The 21,875-nt window shown below is 34.3% G+C and overlaps 1 protein-coding gene across 5 annotated transcripts in view; it reads left to right on the top strand.

Moving 5' to 3' along the window:
* MECOM (MDS1 and EVI1 complex locus) overlaps positions 1–19,338 on the top strand; it is a 646,375-nt gene extending 627,037 nt beyond the window's left edge. For all 5 annotated transcript variants that reach the window (XM_055129514.1, XM_055129516.1, XM_055129515.1 and 2 more), the window contains 7 exons: positions 2,124–2,290; positions 3,372–3,449; positions 6,975–7,144; positions 9,794–9,938; positions 12,796–13,032; positions 13,438–13,621; positions 17,805–19,338. In XM_055129514.1, coding sequence (XP_054985489.1) covers positions 2,124–2,290; positions 3,372–3,449; positions 6,975–7,144; positions 9,794–9,938; positions 12,796–13,032; positions 13,438–13,621; positions 17,805–17,939 — 1,116 coding nt within the window. In that variant the 3' untranslated portion in view covers positions 17,940–19,338. The remainder of the gene's footprint in view (positions 1–2,123; positions 2,291–3,371; positions 3,450–6,974; positions 7,145–9,793; positions 9,939–12,795; positions 13,033–13,437; positions 13,622–17,804) is intronic.
* Positions 19,339–21,875: the final 2,537 nt, after the last annotated feature.

Here is a 21,875-nt window from a genome sequence, read left to right on the forward strand (position 1 = left end):
AAAACATTTCTGGATTGATTTTTAAGGAATAAAATAAAATCTATATGAAAATGCTAATGCTCTGGCTAGAGTGAAATAAAGACCATATTCTACAGGGACATAGTTTCTACCCATCTCTCTGAGCAGTATCATCATTCCATATCTCTGCCCTGTGATCAGTATGTGTCAAAATCCTTCATAGTGACAAATGTGCTGTCCACTTGCATCTGTGGAGAATGTTTTAGCAGCTGAGTGATTATGAATCAAACCCCTGAGCTTATAGCTCTACTGCCTCCCAATGTGTTTGCATTTGTTGTTTGACAAGTAAATGTATCTTGACTTTCCTCTGAGATTTTTTTTGCACCATGTTTGATGAAAGACATTTGGCAAATTGGCAGTGGTACCCTGTACATTGCAATTTGTAGCTAGCATTAGGAGCCCAGGCATAAGAGGACAGGCTCCAGGATAAAAGGAAAAGAAACATGAATAGTCATTTGAAGAATCAAGCATACAATATTCCCATTGTAAGAAGAGAATCATGTTCAGGCCATTCTGTTAAGATTTTGTTCTACTTTAAGAAGTCAGTGGCATTCCATCCAGCTGTGTATCTGCGCAATATTTATTTTGTTAATTTTCCTCTTGAGTGTTGCATTTTATTTTTAAGCTGAACTAATAAATTGGGTCTGCATCTCAGTCTTGTCATATCACCAGCAAAAGAATCATTCTTCATGGAATAAACAGTTCTTGAATATGCAGTTGTTACCATTTTTATTTTGCACAAGTTGGTGGTCTACCGTATCACTCATTTAAGGAGTGTAGAGAGTGCATATAGAGTGCAAATACCTTTTAACAGCTTTTGTGGCTCTCCAGTGGTATGGGTTTTCCAAGGACCAAATGATGGGTGAATTGACTTAACAAGATGACCAGAGAGAGTCTGCTTTTTTTCTCTTAAACATTTAGTAATAAACAGCTTCCCAATAAAACGTAAGCATTGATGAGATGATATTTGGAGAAGGTCAGAAAAAAAGGGAGAAGCCCTTTGACTGTAGACCTTAAAAGTAAATTCTGACTTTTGTTACTCTGTTCAGTATGTGGACTATTGGATCAGAACTTGAAAATTAAATCAAAATAAGGATGTTAAATGTGAAAATTAGGGTTTTTTTTTAGGATAATTTCTCTGAGTGCAACTGCATCATAAAATGTTCAAAAGTTATCTCTGTGATGATAAAATAATGTGCTTTGAGTTATTATACTCAAACTTTGTCTAGTAAAAAATTATTATCTCGGTACAATTTTATGTATAGAATTTAATTAAGATATCCAGATATTCTCATAATAAGATCTTAGGGCTTATTGGGCTGGAGCGATAGCACAGTGGTAGGGCGTTCACCTTTCATGTGGCCAACCTGTGTTCAATTCCTCTGCCCCTCTTGGAGAGCCCAGCAAGCTACTGAGAGTATTACACCTGCATGGCAGAGCCTGGCAACCTACCCGTGGCGTATTGGATACATCAAAAACAGTAACAATAAGTCTCTCAATGAGAGATGTTACTGGTGCCCGCTCGAACAAATTGATGAGCAATGGGATGACAGTGACAAGGTCTTAGGAAAAACTTGTATTTCACATTTATTTTTTTATTTCTGAATTATACATACTTAATATAACTGGAAGTATTTAATTTTTTTCAAGTTTGAGAATTCTTTTCCTGAAGCCCTATGCTTCCTATAGCTTTTATTTCCTAGTTCAGTCAAATAGGACCTTTTCTATAATTTCCAGTTATTAGGTGTCCATAATTTAATACTAATGCTGTCACTGAAGTTTTATTAAATCTGCTTTGGTTTTATTATGTAGCATACACTTTATTTCTAGATTGTGTATAAGATTGTTATAAATGGTCTAATCAAGATCTAATGAAAAAGTTCCCAACATGCTTGCTTCTATCATGTTATTTTCAGAGCCAGTGAATTCTTGTTTGTTTAACACTGCGGTATTGCAGTCTCTTTCTACAGCTCAGCAGTCAGCAGCTTCTATACTCTTAATGTTCTTGACTTGCCTGAAATCTCTAGCTTGTTTTCTCTCTAGCATTTCTTTTTAAGAAAAGATAACAGATCGGTCTTGCATGGTGTTGTGTTTCTGCTTTACAGATGTCAGCTATTGAAAACATGGCGGAGAAGCTGGAGAGCTTCAGTGCACTGAAACCTGAGGCCAGTGAACTTCTACAGTCAGTTCCCTCCATGTTCAACTTCAGAGCGCCTCCCAACACCCTGCCGGAGAACCTCCTGCGGAAAGGGAAGGAACGCTACACCTGCAGGTAATGGCAGAGTTCATGGGGGCTGGGCTTCCAAAATATGCCCTCCGATTTCAAAAGACCCTGCTATTTGTTTTGGAAATTATTCCTGATTGGATGATTAATAGCAACCATGATGGATCTCGAGCACTTCAAAGTACTAATTCTTTGGGGGAATATAAAAATAGTGGTTTTGCAACAATTATTATTAAACGAGAAGTCTAACACAGGCCATTTGGTTATGATAAATGGAGTTGGAAATAGTGCAAGAACTATCTACTTGTTTCACTTTGATATTTATGAATTTTCTTTCAAATTTAATCATTCCCATCTAAAGATATAATACTACTATCCTGAAACATTCATTAACTGTATGGGTACTCAAGAGTAAGGCTATTAATGAAGGATTATTAACGTTGGTAAGAGAAGACAGCTAGTTAATACGTTTTCTCATTAGATACCTGTAGTACAATAAAGCTTGTTTTTCACTCTATTTTCTTTATAACAATTTATGTATATAATTTCTGAATTGTCTTCAGAATTTGTGCATTTGACTCAGGAATCTCAATTTTTGTGCTCTTTGGAAAGTATGTCACTTTCTTTCCAGAGAATCTTTTGTAGAAATAAACCTGGGATGAGGTCCCAGAGTCTTGTTTGATCATATACCAATCAATGTTCAGAAGGTTGTCACTATGGCTTTCATGTAAAATTAGTTGAAACACTTGAAATCTGCTTATTTAAAACTAAAAATCATACATTTGTCAGTTTTGTATCCCCTGGTCTGATCCCCTGGTCTGATTCAGTTTTGTGATTCTAAAGATACCAACTAATGAAACAGGCGTATGGGGGTCATCAAAACTAAAGTTGATTTTCATAAACTGCTTGCTAACGTATGAGCAAATTTAAGCAGATTGCATAGTACAGTCTTTATTTGTAAAGCTATTTATATCAGTAGAATGGCTTTGTTGCAAATTTTAAATACCAGAGACATGTGAGTTCCATGCAAGATTAATTAAGTTACGAATAAGCATCTGGCTTCTATGTAGTTAGAGTGAAATAAAGTCGATTGTGCTGACTTTCTCATATAAACATCTTTTCATAACAGATATTGTGGCAAGATTTTTCCAAGGTCTGCGAACCTAACACGGCACTTGAGGACTCACACAGGAGAACAACCTTACAGGTTTGACAATTACTTTTACTAAATATCTCAATGTAATTTGTAATAAAGTGGACTCGTGGGCACAGTGTTTAAATAGGCTACTTTTGTACATCTGTTTGTGCGTATATTCATTAAAAAATTAACTAAGAACTAGAAAAGAAAATGTAGAGTGTTTATTTCTATAAACAAAGTTCTTTACTTCACAGTATAAAAGTTTTAGCAGTATTCAAGTTAGAATAGTTATTTAAGGAATAACAGCAATTCAAAACCTAAAAATTATTTGCTTTATTTTCTCAGTAATTAGTACTATATTTTATTGTCAATAACCATAATATCACAGCATTCCTTTTTATAAGCCTTAAATCTCTGCTAGGAATTAACAACCTTTAAATAATTTTGCTTTCCTATCATTGCTAATTATAGTTTCAATTAGATGGTTTAAAGAATAAATTTTAAATCTAGGACAAGAGGAAGATAAAACTACTAGTTATTTAAGAGAAGAGGTAAAGTAGAAATTAATACAGGGAAAGGAACAATTCCACCATCAATCTCTATTGTGTATTTTAATTTATTCTGTTAAATGTTGACATGGGACAAGTGTCTAATTCTTATATTATTGTCTACTGAAAAAATGAAAGTAGTAAACATTTTTCCAGTTTTACAATACATGGACTTGTTCTTAGTATATTGTACTTTATTTTTATGCTTTGAAATTCACATACATCACATATGCATAAATTTTTTTCTAAATTCTGCTTTCCATTAAAATAATTAAATTCTTTATTATATTTCAAGACTTTTTTTATAAAAAATGAGAAATTGCTCACACTAAATGCTTGTTTTGAAATTAATTGTATTTGGGGGAGGAAACTGAATGATCATAACTGAAAATAATTTTATATATTTCATATATTATAAACAATACATATACTTGATTTATAATAGAATATACTTGATATAATAGATATAAAAGAGATATAAAAATGAGAACTACCAGTTGATTCTTTTAGGCGATAATTTTTATCCCAAGAATTCTGCTTAAATGGAAGTGTTTCTATACTTAGATATTTTTTATGACCAAGTGTCAGCTATATAATTATATGGCATTTATATTCCTCTTATTTTGTAGCTGAATTCACTGATTTTACTATGTTTCATAAGAGCTGATATCATTGTATGTATAATTTTAAAGACACAAACCAAAAACATTGATATACCTGAGATCTTAAGTGATTTTAAGGTCTCACAGCTTTCATTTTTTCAGTAGACAATAATATAAGAATTAGACACTTGTCCCATGTCAACATTTAACAGAATAAATTAAAATACACAATAGAGATTGATGGTGGAATTGAAAGTAGTAAACATTTTATCAGATACCATGATCACAAAGGCCTTCTTGATCTGGTTTCACAGTGTACTGCTCATGGTTTGGTTATTTTCATTTAAAAACATTCCTGACACAGGCTCTGATCAGAATTGTCTCTTAACCATTTACTAACTTATTTTCATCAATGGAGTGTTATTTTTAAATCTGTGGGCATTTGATGTTTTGGCTAAACAGAATAAAGATAAAAGGTAACAGATTATTATGGATTAGGATGTCCTTATTGGCAGGTTTTTGTTCATATTATCATGGGTGATATTTATTAGATTTGGAAAAGTCCCTTTGCCTATAAGCAGAAAATTGGAAGTGAGTCAAAGAAAAAAAACTCCCTTTTCCTTCATGATTTGACCCAAATGTTTTGAGTAAAAATATCCCTAAAGTGTTCCATGGAGCATAAGTTTTATACATTTTTCTATCAGTGTTTCCTAGGTTATTCTGCTTAGTACAACACAACTGTGCTCATTGTACCATGGTACTCATTTTAGTGGGCCTTTAAAGTCGACAAAGTTATTAAAGAGAAGGCTGTAACTCTATTTACAATTTTTTTCAAAGTTAGAGGTGAAATTACTCCACTGCTATCAATGTGGGGGTTTCATACATTTTTAAATTAATATAAATGAGGACAGTTGAGGAACCTTGATGGCAGAACAGTTTTTAACGGGGAAAATTCAATCAGACCTTGAGTTGGTATATTGATACTATACCAAAATAACTAGTTTCACAGGTTTATTTTCCCCATTGAACTAACTTGACTTCTGGCATCATGTAGAGACACGCCATAGAAGAAGCCCAAACACTTCAAGTGGAATGGGGTGATTTCTGATGTAGAGCACTTGAATCAGAGAGTTTGCGTTCAGAATGGGAGGAGAAGGGTCCTTCACACATGGAAGAATGAGTTAAGGAGTTTCTGGCTGCTAAGTCAGGAATTTTCACTTAAAAGTCATCTGGAAAAAGTTGATTTTCCTTTGCCTTTAAGCAGTACGCACATGCACACACGACACATAAACAAATAATGTAGTTTTTTGTGGTATTGGAGTATGTTTATATAAAATATTTATAGTATTAATATCCTCTATGTTATCCCTTTTCATCCTATGGCAATAACTGGAGTTGGTTGGAGAGTATGGGGAGTTTCATTTTTATTTTAATATTAATTCAAAATAATTATTCAAAATAATCTATAATTTTTTTACATGGAAAGCAGAAACTATGAACCAATCAATAAAAATACTTTTCTTGAAAAACAGGCATGCTTCAGAACTGCTATAGACACTTAGAAAAATCAAAATGGAACAGGGAGAAATAGGCAAAGGAGAAGTTAATGAATTCCTTTACTTTGTTCCAAATGGGACGTGTAGTGTAACACTTTCTTTGCTTTAGTCACAGTTAAAAGATTAATAGTATAAAGCTGCAAGTCTCCTAATCACTACAGATTTTGAAAATCTGATTTAATAAATCTGTAGATCTATTAAAAACAAAAGTAGTTTATAATACATTTTGCTGTTTGGGGAAGATAACAGAATTTCCTTTGAGAGTAATAATTTGTAAAGTATATTTACTCTGGAATTATTTTAACCAGGCTTCCAAAGTTTGAAGTAAAAATTATCCTTTTAGTTTATTTCAGTATATGAATTTGTTTAGTCTTGTTCACAAGGGATTCAGTCATGTTTCCTAAACATAAGAAGAAACAATGTATTGTTGATTTATTTATTTTTATTGAATGGTTGAATTCAGAGATGATTTTATTTGAGAGAAGGGAAAGGAAAAGAAAATCAAGTCAAGGAATCTTCCAGGCTGGATGTTTCTCTTTAAGTGAACTGCCCCCCAGCCCCGCCCTAACATACACACCCTTTTTGGAGTCTCAGGTTGGGCACAAATATGCTATTTATTAATGTTACTAAGTTAGTAAGATTTATTTAAAATATTTAACTGGTTACTTTTCACTGATTTGGGAGCAATAAAAATAATACCAGTATTTTATTATGGTTTAACATAAACTCATGAAAACTTTTTGAAGCATGCATATTCTGTTACAATTGAAATCTTGACTGTGTGATCAGTAATTTTACCTTTGCTTTTCATTTTGGATATCTGGTTAGTCAGTCTTAAGATTTTTGTTTGTGTTTGCCTATAGTTTTATTTTCTGTTTTCTTTTTCAGATGCAAATACTGTGACAGATCATTTAGCATATCTTCCAACCTGCAGCGGCATGTACGCAACATCCACAACAAGGAGAAACCTTTCAAGTGTCATTTATGTGATAGGTGTTTTGGTCAGCAAACCAACTTAGACAGACACCTAAAGAAACATGAGAATGGGAACATGTCTGGTAGGTAATCAGTTATGCTACAAGTAGATAGCTTATTTTAAAATATAAATGTGATCTTTCTTTACTTGTTCCACTTGGACACCAAAACCAGATCATTGTGAAAACTTACAGCCCATTTCCTTTGAGATTTTTCAATGATGTGGTCCTTGAATAATATACAATTTAGATCCTTATTTGGATTATTATTTTTTTTAATTCTCCTGAACTCATCTCAATGGGCAGTCTCAAGCAAAGAGAATCATGATGCAAATTCACAAGGGACTTATAAATCAAGATTTCCTAAGTTGCAATAGTTCTTTCTAACTATTGGCAGAGAATTTGACCCCCAGACGCAGTAGGATTTCCAGAGTAGCAGCTCCAGAATCTCATGATCTCAATAGTAACTGAGAAACCAGAGCTGCTATTGCAGAGACACATTGTAGGCTAGTTCTTTAAAAGAGATTACTCATAGGAGATTATCAACATGACCTGAGTGATCCAAAGCAAGTGCTACTAGTATGTGATTTTCGTGACAAATTTGGGTGTAGATTAAATTTAAAGTGTCAACACATACATACACACACATCAAAAAGGTTTTTTTTTAATTCTCCTTTTTTTTTAATTAATTTGAACTGTTCGACACATAGTAGAAGAGATAGTTCATTTTCTTGCCTTTGGTTTAATAAGACTCATATTATAAACCATCAGTAAGTAGATGCCAACTGGCTTTTATGTATAAGACACCCTTTGTGGCCACAATTTACTTCTAGAGAATCAAAGAATCCTGCCTTAGCAACAGGACAGACTTGAACATGGAATTTGTGAAAAGAGGCTTTAACAACAGCAAACAGGTTTATTTAAATCAATAAACTTTACATAAGGAATTATTTTTCATTATCAAGGCTTTTTCTACTGCGATGTTACGTTTCTTATGCTCTTAAATGAATACTACATACTGTTCATTATCCGTAAAGCCAAAAATATTGTGATCAAGTTTTAGAGACAGAAATTGAATCTACATACAAAACTGATCAGACTTTCTATACAGTCATGCTATTTGCATCTCTACTACATACTACTATAATTTTTCTAGTTAAAATTATTTTAGAAAATATAACAGTTCTTCACCTAGGCATTATGGTTCAAATTCTATAAGTTAGGAAACTGAAATCATCTTGTAATACACAGGTCAATTATTTTTATGTTTATAAAAATATGGGGCTGGAGCAATGGCACAGTGGGTAGGGTGTTTGCCTTGCACGTGGCCGAAAGGGGTTCGGTTCCTCCATCCCTCTCAGAAAACCTAGCAAGCTACTGAGAGTATTCCGCCCACACTGCGGAGCCTGGCAAGCTACCCGTGGCGTATTTGATATGCCGAAAATAGTAACAATAAATCTCACAATGGAGACATTACTGGTGCCTGCTCAAGGAAATTAATGAACAATGGGATGACAGTGCTACAGTGCTACAGCTTATATTATACTATTTCAGCCTCTGGGCAAAAGTGTCTTGTGTCTACCCACAGATTACCTGATCAAATCAGAATGCTGAATTTTTAGTAAGTTCTTTTGATTTAGTGATGGGTTTAATTTACCACAGAGACAATTAATTACAACCAGAAATAAGTACGCAGGTTTTTTTTTTGACAGGAACTATTTTAGATCTCTTTATAATTTACTTCACCCAGTTTTTTCACTGTATGAATAAAAATGTTCCCATGTCACAGTGGAAGTAGGAGGAAACCAGAGGAAAAACATCTTTGGGAAACTGTACTTTATGATTTTAATGGTTCAAGATATTCTTCAAAGGAATTTCATCTACCTGTGGGTTTTTGTTTTGTTTTATTTTTAAATTGAGAGGTTTTACCTCCTCTAAGTACCATGATTTTTTTCTTTTTGGGTCACACCCGGAGATGCTCAGAGGTTACTTCTGGCTCTGCATTCAGGAATTACTCCTGGAGGTGCTCGGGGGACAATACGGGATGCTAGGAAATGAACCCAGGTCTGCTGCATGCAAGGGAAATGCCCTACCCACTGTACTATTGCTCCAGCCCCATAGAATTCACTGTCACGGTCACTGTCATCCCATTGCTCATCGATTAGCTTGAGCGGGCACCAGTAATGAATCCATTGTGAAACTTGTTGTTACTGCTTTTGGCATATCGAATACACCACGGGTAGTCTGCCAGGCTCTGATGTATGGGCAGGATACTCTTGGTAGCTTGCTGGGCTCTCTGAGAGGGCCAGAGGAATCAAACCAGGGTCAGCCACATGCAAGGCAAACGCCTTACCTACTGTGCTATGGTTCCGGCCCCCCATAGAATTACCATTATGAAAATTCAAAAGAAAGATAAGAAAGACAGTGCAGGGGAGCAGTCACTTGCCTTGCACTGGGATGGCCCCAGTTTGATCCAAGCCCCACTAATGACCAACCCACTGAGCACCACCAACCAGGAATGATGCCTGAGCTCAGAGTAAACCCTAAGTATCACTGGGTATGGTATAAATATAATTAATTAAATTCAGAAGAGTATATTTTAGAAAGCAACATTAGTCAAATTCAAAAAGAATGAGGTTCCAAATAAGTGACCATTTAAGATATTTAATATCTTAAATATCATAAATAAGATATTTATTAAAGTCTTTTTCACAAGACTTTCTTTTCTCTCAGGTACAGCAACGTCATCGCCTCATTCTGAACTGGAAAGTACAGGTGCAATTCTCGATGACAAAGAAGATGCTTATTTCACAGAAATTCGAAATTTTATTGGGAATAGCAACCACAGCAGCCAATCTCCCAGGAACACAGAAGAGAGGTAAAGCTTGTTTTCCTGTTTTGCTACAACCTTTGGAAATGAGTATTTCATGAGCACATGTGCTCTCCTCACTTCACAACACAGCTATTACCCCACTGGCTGGTAGATATTTACTGTAGGCAGAATACCATGTGTCTAGTAGTTTATACTATGTGTGATGCTATGGGCATTTCTTTTTTTCCCAAAGCTACTAAGTTTAATTTTTCTTTCTTAGTTTATGGTATAATTAAATTCTAGATATTTAAGAATATCGCTACCCAATGACCTATTGAATTAGGATACTGCCTTAGGGCCACATTAATAACTTACTTAAACATGAAATTACTGACCATATAATTGCTTTGATCACACCAATATTGTTAGAGTACTCTAATTTTGATGTTGTCAAGAGTCAAAGTTAATTATCATAGATAGGTTTTCATTGAGGGAAGTTTCAAATAAACATTATTTCCTTCAGTAATGTGAATTTCATGACCAAAACTGCTCCTCTATTTGTATAAACATTTATCAAGGAGGGAAAAGGAGAAATGACCTATGTGACAGTTCCAGGGTATAAGATATTTAATAAAACTTTGTGCAGTTGGAGTATCTTGCTTTCTGTTCAATTCTGTTCAAGGGCATGTGTGTGTGTGTGTGTGTGTGTGTGTGTGTGTGTGTGTGTGTGTGTGTGCGCATGTGCTTGCCCAGGTCTGTGCATAAGAAATCTAGAGAAGATGTTCAGAGAGACAGAGATAGATACAGATATACAGCAACAGACAGAGACAGAGGCACATAATCAGAGGGAGAAGTAGTAAGGAGAAGTAAGAAAGCAAGGCCCTTGCTTACATTTTGGTAGTGATGATTATATGATACAAATAAGAAATGCTGAACAAAAACCACCATTTGGCTTTTAAAATGCCTGTTCAGACTTTCTATCCCTTTACTTTGAGATTTGTGAGTTATACCATCTGGCTTCAACATGTCTCAATAGCATACAAGTAAAAAAAGATTGAGTCATCTAACTTCCTTCCCCTTGCCAAACTGCTATCTGGCTACTTTTGATGAAATTTAGTTTTTATAAATTGTCACATTTGAGAGCATAATTAGTGAATAGGTTACTGTAATCATGTTGGATTTGTTACTTTTAATTCTCTTCTATTCAGTGTTTTGTTATTTTACTTTATCTTTCACTTTTAAAAATAACATTTTTAATCCATTTTTAAAACTATCAAGATAAGTTGGCAGTATATCTGAAAACTAATATGTTTGTGCAAAACATGTTTCTATCATACTTTTTTAAAAAGGTTTAAACATTATCATACAAAAATCTTTAAAATAATTATAATAATTTTCTGATCAAATGGATTTGTTACTGTGTGCATTTTTCATATTTCATATTTAAATTTATTATATAAATTTATTTTATTATGGAAATCTAGATAGTAAGTGATATTCACTATTTAATATATGGGAACACGATGGGACTGTATTATGTATACCTTCTCTGCTGTTATAGGAAAATATAGCATTAAGTATAAAAATTGCTCATGACTATAACAATAATATAGACATTTCAGTAAGTTCTGAACTAGTATAAAGATGAAAAAAGTAAAACAGAGTAGAAAGATATGAATGGCTATTATATATATATATATCTTGATTCCTTTAATAATTGCACAATCTCTACCAAAATTTCTAAATTTGTAGTGTTATACCATTAAAAGGATATAGTATTAAGCTCAACATATTTATAATAATCTTGTAGCAATTTCAGATTTAAATCTTACAAGTGAAAGATACTTCATTCATTTAACTCTACAAGAAAAAGAGATTTGCAAATTCAACTTACATGTGTTTTAATTTGTAACCTGATTGATTTATCCTAATTTGATAAAAGCTTTCAAATATATAGCTCACAGAAGTTATTAAACTTTCTCACAGTTAAAAATATGTGAACATATTATAGTCCTATTACATAACAGTTACTAAACTATTACAAATAACTGTATAACTATAATTTTTTCTTTTTCAACATTATATTTAATATTCTTACTGAGTTAGACTTCAAGAAGTATTTGTACAATTATATTTTTGATCATTCCCAATCTTGTGTTATCTTGGGAACAAGGAATATTTTTACCTCTAGAGTTTCAAGGAAAATTTGAAAATACTATATATAAGTGAGATATTTTATAGATATATACTTTTCAGTATCATAATTTAAAATATGGTTGAAGTAATTGCTTTATAATCACAAATCTTAGATATGAGGCATTAATCACATCTAAATTTGAATGTAGGAATTGCTGTGTCATTTAGAAATGCCAAATAATGATTGGTTTGGCCTTTGCACCTACCTTTATATTTTCTTTGAAGTGTTATATATATTTGTATGTATAGGTGCATATGTGTGCATATATATGTGTATGTATATACACATACACACACATATATGTCTGACATGTGTGTCAGAACTTTTGTCATTGTGTGTCAGGAATATGAGTTTTCTAGATATCCAATATTCTAAATGGTACGTAACTAAATATGGTAGCTAAATAATACTAAGTTGAGAAACATGCTTTGTATGCTTTATGTAAAAACATCACGTATCAGGAAAATGACTGATAAAGAGTAGAAGACTAAAATTGTTTTTCCTGCTCTGCCAAAGTTTCCATTTTTAATTTGGATCATTACTTTATTCTTTCATCTGTAAAGCTCAATTATTTTCCCGTGGTTCCTCTATAAGGCATAAAAAAGTAAAAAGTTTACAAAAGGAGTGTTAAAAATCTCAACTTTTTTAATGAGGAAGCATAAGAGAACTAATTGCACATTTAAAGATGGAACCAATAATTGGATATATTTTCTTTCCTTTTGAAAGAATGAATGGCAGTCACTTTAAGGATGAAAAGGTTTTGGTGGCCAGTCAAAATTCAGATTTACTGGATGATGAAGAAGTAGAAGATGAAGTGTTATTAGATGAGGAGGATGAAGAAAATGATATTGCTGGAAAAACAGGAAAAGAAGCAGTGACAAGTAGTTTACACGAAGGAAACCCTGAAGATGACTATGAAGAAACTAGTGGTCTGGAGATGAGCTGCAAGACGTCTCCAGTGAGGTCAGTACTTCATTAATATTGGGAAATAAAGCATGGGTACATTTATGGAATCAATGCCTATTGCTATTTTCCCACTAGAGAAATATTTTAAGTAATCAGAAATGTGATTTAATTATTAACTATAAACATGAATTCTGTCACCACTGCATTGGTGACTTAATATGCCATCAACTTTAACACTTTTATCTCAGCTACATACAAAAAAAACATTTAACAAGAATATAAAGATACTATTTTGGCAAATATTTTAAGTGCCCAATAATTGATAAGTGGTACTGTATACTACAAGTACGTTATAGCATTTGACAGCTGAATAGATTCAAATGAAAAGTGACTTGGTTAGATAACAAAATGACAAATAAAACAGAACAAAACAAAACTGTGTTTACCATTGGTTCATTTTAGGTATAAAGAGGAAGAATATAAAACTGGACTTTCTGCTTTAGATCATATAAGGCACTTCACAGATAGTCTCAAAATGAGGAAAATGGAAGATAATCAATATACTGAAGCTGAGCTGTCTTCTTTTAGTGCTTCCCATGTGCCGGAGGAGCTTAAGCAGCCGTTACACAGAAAGTCCAAATCACAGGTATATATTTTCCTGCAGTATAGCATCATGGTAACATTTTGCATGAAAATGTACATTTTCTTTGATTACCGAAGGCAGATATTCTGCCTTTACCATATCCTATTATTTGAACAGTCTGAGATGCTTTACTCAAAATATTCGTATATTTATTCTGGCCAAATACAAAGTAGTTAAGAAATAGAGCAATTAATATGGCTGCACCATGCATGAGACTTCTGTGACAAGCCCTAGCCTATAATAATCTGTACTTTGCATTGCATTTTCCTTCTATAAAAATTATTCCATTTTCATTTTCACCTGCTTGTAGATTACTTCTGGATTATTTTACAGTGTCTTTGTGTTCATAATTTTTTGATAACATGATTTCTGTTTTAAGTTTTAATAAAGCAAGTCCTCACATAACTATACATAAATACCAAATAAGGCACCTCAAAGTTTTTTAACATAATGTAAAGGAAGTATTTTCAACCTAGCTTCTATATTTAACTAGATTGTTGTTTACTAAGGATGACAAAAAATAAACTCATTACCATATTCATCTGTCCTATCACTGTCACTGTCATCCCGTTGCTCATCAACTTGTTTGAGCGGGCACCAGTAACGTCTCTCATTGAGAGACTTATTGTTTCTGTTTTTGGCATATCGAATAACACGGGTAGCTTGCCAGGCTCTGCCGTGCAGGCTCCATACTCTCAGTAGCTTGCTGGGCTCTCCGAGAAGGGCGGAGGAATCAAACTTGGGTCAGCAGCGTGAAAGGTGAATGCCCAACCGCTGTGCTATTGGTCCAACCCACCATATTCATAGGCATAATTATTTGATCTATTTGTTCATTTTTTAACATACAAAATGTCAAACAATGTAATCATATTGTTATACATTTGGAAATCATTTCCTATTTGAGATAGTATAGCTAATCTTAACAAATAAGTTCATTTCTCAACTAAGATGGAGAAAACATTATTCCAGGGTAATAGCATAAAGTTTCAAATAGTAGGCAATTAAGTAATTAGTATGCAACCAGTAGACAAAATAAATGTTTTTCTCAATTGAAGAAAAAACAGCTTGTCTTCCCACTGGAGTTGTGTAGATCCAGAAAATTGGGAATCTCACTGTATGAGGTACCATTTCCTCATTGTAAAGTTGGAGGAGTGATGAGGATATCTAATATCTCACTTACTGTATGATCCAACGGAAATAAAAATAAAATATCAAGTTTTTCACCATTAAAAGTATACTAGTCAGAGTAGACATTTTATTTATGTAGAAATACCCATAAGAGGTAGTTGCTAGGTTTTGAATTTGGTTTTAATTCTTGATTTCCAATTTTTCCTAATGATCAGAGAAACTGGAAGGTTTATGTGTATTTATTTTGGAGGCTACGCTTGGCAATGTTCAGGTTTGAAGATGTCAGACATTTATTTCAAATTAAATTTATTTTATAAGATACTTCAATCTTTCATTCAACTGTTATTAATTAGTAGTCATATTCTGGGCACAGTTGCTTTGTTTATTTCTTTGGAGTACCAAAAAGCAGGTATTGTATATTTACCATTTTCAGTACAATGAATATATTTTTGTATTTACTCTGTGGTTTTTATAGTTATTAAGTCCAAAATACTTAACCACTAACACATTGGTTATTGTGTTATGCAAAAACACCGTATTTGCATGGAATTATCTCTGTAAAACTCTATCCTGAAACCTTTCATTTCAGGTACTTTTGTCAAATTGAGCTAAAACTTTTATGTAAGTCACTGTGTAACATTCCTCCATTAATTCCAATTTTATAGTAAGAACATGGCCTTGAAAAGTGAAGATACTTGCCCAAAGTCTTACACCTAGGATAAAAATAGGCAGGTTAAAACTCAGGACTAAAATCCAGGATTCTGAAATTTCCTCCATATTCGTTTACATTTTTTTAAATAATGGAGTGGAAATCATTCAAACTATTTCAGAATGTCTTTATCTTGATTTTCTGAGTCTAAAATTAGACAAGATAATGTAAATTCTTTTAAACCATGCTTTAAACTCTACCAAACACAGATCTTTATTATTTATTCTTCATACCCCAGGAAAGACCACAGCGCCCTGGTATAGAGTAGATGCTTAATAAATACGTGTTACATGGATGCTGAGGCTTTGTAGAGGTTCAGATGGCAAATTACATCCATAAAATATAAGTGTGTACATTTACAGCAATGATCCAGCAAATCAAAATCAGCCTGAAAGGGCAGATTTTCTAACTGAATGCCATGATTACGGAAGAAACCACAAACTGGCCACATGTCTCAGCATGACTCCCAGAGATGAAATTCTGCTTAACAACAGAGGCATTTTGTCTTTGTTTACAGACAGTGGAATGTCTTTGGCAGAACTTTAATGATTCCACTTCAGCAGCCTTTTGACAAGCAAGTTTAGCAATGGATGAGACCAACAATAGCAAATCAACAGTGAAAAGTTCACTCACAAGTCAAGACCAAACATTTCATTTGAATATTTTAGTTGGCAGCAAGTGGGAGAGTCTGGACAGTTATTTAGAATTTGACATGATAATCGGGAAGAAAGAGCACTTCCTCAAAGAGCACCTCTGTGCATCTCTTGCTCAGTCCACATTGGAGCACGCATTGCTTAGGTCAGAATATTGTTGCATTTTGCATTTTGTTTTATATAATTTTGAGGGAGAATTTACTTCACCTACCCCAACTTTCCAGGCCTTTAGGTATCAGCATGGAGTATTCTATCCATAGAAGGGAACTAAAGAAATGGCACTGGACTTAAAATTAGACAAAAATTAGATTTATTATGCTCCTTCCACTAACTTGAGTGAATGACTTTGGGCAAGTCATTTCACCCGAAGTACTATCAATTATAAATCAAGAGTGAGACTGTTTTTACACTTCACTTAGATGAATATCAGTCAAGTAGGTCTATCTACCACTTATATGTAGTTTCAATTATAACATGTCACTGTCACTGTCATCCCATTGCTCATCGATTTGTTCGAGCAGGCACCAGTAACGTCTCTCATTGAGAGACTTATTGTTACTGTTTTTGGCATATCCAATATGCCACGGGTAGCTTGCCAGGCTCTGCCGTGAGGGCGCGATACTCTTGGTAGCTTGCCAGGCTCTCCAAAAGGGGCGGAGGAATCGAACACGGGTCGGTCTATGTAATATTTGGGAAACTAATACATGTGCAAGAATAATGTCTGGATGATTACATTTATAGAGAGATAGGGATATGATTTTGTTTTTCAATGGAGTCATACTGGCATTTTACATACTACAGTAAATTTTCCTGTATAACAAAGATTTTAAAAAATTGTATTTAGGGAGTGGAGTGGTAGCACAGCAAGTAGGGCATTTACCTTGCACACACTGCAGACCCAGGTTTGATTCCCAGCATCCCATATGATCCCCCAAGCACCGCCAGGATAATTCCTGAGTGCAGAGAGAGCCAGGAGTAACCCTTGTGCATTCCTGGGTGTGACCCAAAAAGCAAAAAATAAAATTGTATTTAAAGAGCCATTATTTACCAAATTATTGGTAGCTAAATTTAGGCATACAGAATTCCAACACCAATCCCCAGTGAACACTCCCTCCACAGAGTTCCCATTCTCCCTCCTGCCTTCTCCCCCCATTTCCCTCTACCATCCACCACGACAAGCACATTTCAAAGTTTGAAGTTTACAGTTTAGACCTCATGATTTGACTGCTGTTGAGTCTGTGTTTTGGAAAGATGGCTGTAGCACTCGCTCACATTTCTAGTGTACTGAGACCCCTCGTCCCTGTTTCCCCATGACTTCTCGTTCTCATCTTTTTGCTTACTCCCTCGATTTCTTTCCTTCTCTGCCCTTCTACACTCTGGGGTCAAGTGTAGTCTAAGCGTCCCCCTTCACTACTTTAGATTTCTCCCTTTGCTACATTAAATTTTCTGTTCTGTAGAAATTGTTGCTTTTGTGCCCTGTAAATATGAAGCACCAGCAGTAACTCCAAATCACTGAAGCAACAGAAATTGTCCCCTACTTTTCCAAACACACATATGGGGAGGGATGCTCCGACTCTGAGCATTCCTTCTCTATCTTATCATTTACTGGTAATATTTTCTATGTTTCTTTACTGTGTGATGTTTTGCAAATAATGCTTTCAAATGTTATTTACCAAGTGTCTCTTTTCTGTACCAGGCATATGCTATGATGTTGTCGCTGTCCGACAAGGAGTCTCTCCATTCTACGTCCCATAGTTCTTCCAATGTGTGGCATAGTATGGCCCGGGCTGCCGCGGAGTCCAGTGCCATCCAGTCCATAAGCCACGTATGACATGGCCAGGGTTGACCGGATTGGGACCAAGTCCAACAGCAGCGTGGCTCTTTCTCATGGGACTATTTAAAAGACTGCTGAGCAGAATGCCTTAGAAACCTGAAGGGTCACTCATTTAAAGCCCGGTGACCTTAAACTGAATGATTAAAATAAAAAAGAAAGAAAAAAGAAACTATTTATTCTCAATATTTTGTTTTGCACAGCAAAGGCAGCTGCTGACTTCCGGAGGATCAATGTGACTTAAAGTGATTCAATGAAAATGAAAAACTTGCTGGACAGAAAGTTGTTCACCTGCCCTAGGTCATGGGCGGGTGATAGGGGCAATTGAGATGCAGCATTGATATGAATGAACACTCCTTAGAAATGGAATTCTTTTTTGTACAAGATCACCTGATATCTGATTGAGAACAGTTGCTTTTTAATTACAGAGTTAATTGTTTTTCTTTGTTAAAGTTTTATGTAATTTAACCCTTTGAAAATGGAAGTAGTTGGATGAAATGCACACTCAATTGTAGAAACTGATAACAGGAATATTTCTTCGCCCTTAACTTTTGCCTTCTTAAGTACATTGTTTAAAACTTGGGGAAAAGGGTATGTGTATATTGTAAACTATGGATGTTCAGTGCTCAAAGAGGTTAAGTCAATGAAGAATCTTGTTCATCACAATACGGCTGTACCACTACACTAATAAAAGGTTTGCCAAATCTTTGTAATAACATCTTAATTTTAGACAATCATGTCAGTTTTTTAATGTTTAAGTTTTGTGTGTGTGTTGCGTGTATCATGTATTTATTTGTTGGCAAACTATTGTTTGTTGATTAAAATAACACTGTTCCAGTCAGCCACTACTTTTTTGACATCTGAGGCACACACCTTTCTGAATTTCAAGGACCAAGGTGACTCGACCTGTGTATGGGAGTGCCAAACGGTGTTTGGCTTTTCTTAACATTCCTTTTTATTTGTTTTGTTTTGTTTTTCTTCTTAATGAGCTAAATACGAATAGATGCAACTTAGTTTTTGTAATACTGAAATTGATTCAATTGTATAAATGATTATAATTTCTTTCATGAAAGCATGATTCTTCTGATTAAGAACTGTACCCCATATTTTATGCTGGTTGTCTGCAAGCTCGTGCGATGTTATGTTCATGTTAATCCTATTTGTAAAATGAAGTGTTCCAGACCTTATGTTAAAAAAGAGAAGTAAATAACAGACTGTATTCAGTTATTTTGCCCTTTATTGAAAAACCAGATTTGTTTTCTTTTTTGTTTGTAATCTCATTTTGAAATAATCAGCAAGTTGAGGTACTTTCTTCAAATGCTTTGTACAATATAAACTGTTATGCCTTTCAGTGCATTACTATGGGAGGAGCAACTAAAAATAAAGACTTACAAAAATGCTTATTTTTCCCATAGTGTGATATTTCCCTTTGGGATCCTGATTTAAAGTTACATGTCTGCGGCCTTGATGCCCTTACAGATACATGGAAAGAAGGGCATGCTTTTATTGTTTTAAGATGATATGGAGGATAACCTTTGCTTCTCAGGAAATTGAGAGTTGGGGTTTCTCCCACTCATTGTTCAACTTTCTCCATATGGTATAAAGTCAGAACTCTTGTGAAATACCATGTATTCCTGGTGTCACTTCATGTCTGTTGCAAGCAATTAAAATAAAGCAATCAAGTTGTTCTCTTCATTTTTACATAGTGCATGACAAGAGATCCCTTGTTAATTTCATTTATAATGACACAAATACTGTTAACTTATGAAGGAAAGAAATCATTTATCTTTGATAGTTTTAAATAATACAATTTTTAAATGTTATAATCAGTGTTGACTTAAATTTGTATTTTCTTCATTGATTGTGGCAAAAAATCAATATATAATACTCAATTTTCTCAAAATAAATATTAGTGGTTCTTCCATATTCCACCAGACTGATCCACTATCCTTTCTTTAGGTTCTTTGATTTTGTTAGAAATTTAGGCTTCCTGCTTTCCCTAATATAAGAATGGCATTTTAATTTCCATGAGCACATTTATTTCTATGTGTATGTACACAAACTATCAAAATATGAAGAATTTACCATGTGGTAAATTTTCTTGCATGTAGATATACTGATTTTATTTTGGTTTCTTAAATATAATGTTAATTATTCTAGAATCTGGTTAAGCCAACTTTAGCCAGCTATGAAGATTTTAAGAAGACGTAGAAATAAATAAGAATGATGTGTAGGAATAGATTAAGACTAATTATTCATATTTTTTCTTACCCAAGGTGTTGTATATAATGTCTCTACAGCCTTTGTATATAGATGGCAGATAACTATGGACTATTTTAAGTAAACAGTTATACAGGGAAAAGTATTCAGGAAATATACTGAAGCTATAAATATGGTTTGTAAAGAAGAGAAAGAATCTAGTATTTGGGACATGGGAGTACCACAGTTGTGAGAGTAGGGATCTGGAAGATACAATGGACATGAGGAATGTCCCACTATGAGACTAGTATGTCTGTATTTAGGAGGGTGAGGCCCCTCCCACAGCTTCTCAGACATCTAGATTCAATGCACAAGCCTGAGGGTGAGGTGATGGTCAGGCCATGCTGTGCAGAGTATTACCTGAACAACCCTAGTGATGCTTGAACTCTGGGTTTGGCAGCCTGCAAGGCATGTGCCTTGACCTCCGTAATAATACTTCTCCAGTTCCATCAAATATTTATTTATTTTTTAAATTTTAGATATATACAAAAACACAAAGCAATAACAGGAGCAGGTAACATTGCTCTGGTTTCACCGCTGAGTTTTGGAGAGGCATGTGACTTATCTGAGACCTCAAACCACAGGCCCTTCAGTTTCCAGAGTTAATGCTGTCTCCAATTTTATCCTATTTGCCCTGTTCAGGACCAGGCCCTGAAGGATAAAAAAAGGGGGCGGGGGCATATATAAGGCTTCAAAGCCTTATTTAAATTTTAGGACTAAGTTTTTAAAAAGAACTAAAGTGTCATGCACAAATTCTCACAGGAGCTCAGTGTGTCCAGAGTATCAGAATTGCTTTAGAATGTCTAGGTATGCCCCAAACAATCCTTGGAAGGCATTCCCCACGTTATTTATAGGTAAAATTTCAATGCATAAAAGATATTTTATAATTCTCTTAATAATAATTAAGGGGGTGCAATATGTTTGTGTATATGTGCATGTCTATATACAACCTATACATACAAACTCAATGAAGACATTTTAAGAATAATAGAATCCTGTTCTCAACCACGGATATGAATGGATTTAAAAGAATACTATAGATGTTTCTTGAGAAAATTCATAGTTCTGAAAAATAAACCAGGAAATAGATTGTATAGTGGGTAGGACGCTTGTCTGGTACACTGCAAACCTGAGTTTGACTCCACAGCACCCCATATGGTCCCCAAAATCCTACCAGGAGTGATCCTTGAAGACAGCCAGGAGAAATCTCTGAGCACCTGTGGTGTGTCTCTGAAACAAAACAAAATGAAACAAAACAAAAAACAGCTCAATCCTTTAACAATATGAGACATCAGAAGAACTGTTCAGAGCTCTCAAAATCTTTAAGGACAGTTAAGAAAACATCTTCAAAGACTAGGCATAATTTATATTTTAATTTTTAGATAACATCAACAAATCCTATTTCTGTACAGAATGAATAAAATGAGTTATGCACAGAATATGTATCACCATTACTTAATCATTACAACAGACCTGCAAACAGGCAAAATCAGCCTTGTTTTACAGATAAGAGAACTAGAGTTCAGAGAACTTAAGAACCTAGCTCAAGCTTACCCTGTTGGGAACTAGGAGGCTGAGACTCCAGTTAGTCTGACTTACATGTAACTAAGAGATTCAGACATTTCAGTTCAAGTTCAGCTAAAGAAATCTAAAAAGGAAATGTTCCAAACCAAGAAT

This window comes from Sorex araneus, chromosome 2 (assembly GCF_027595985.1).
Source record: "Sorex araneus isolate mSorAra2 chromosome 2, mSorAra2.pri, whole genome shotgun sequence".
Taxonomy (NCBI): domain Eukaryota; kingdom Metazoa; phylum Chordata; class Mammalia; order Eulipotyphla; family Soricidae; genus Sorex; species Sorex araneus.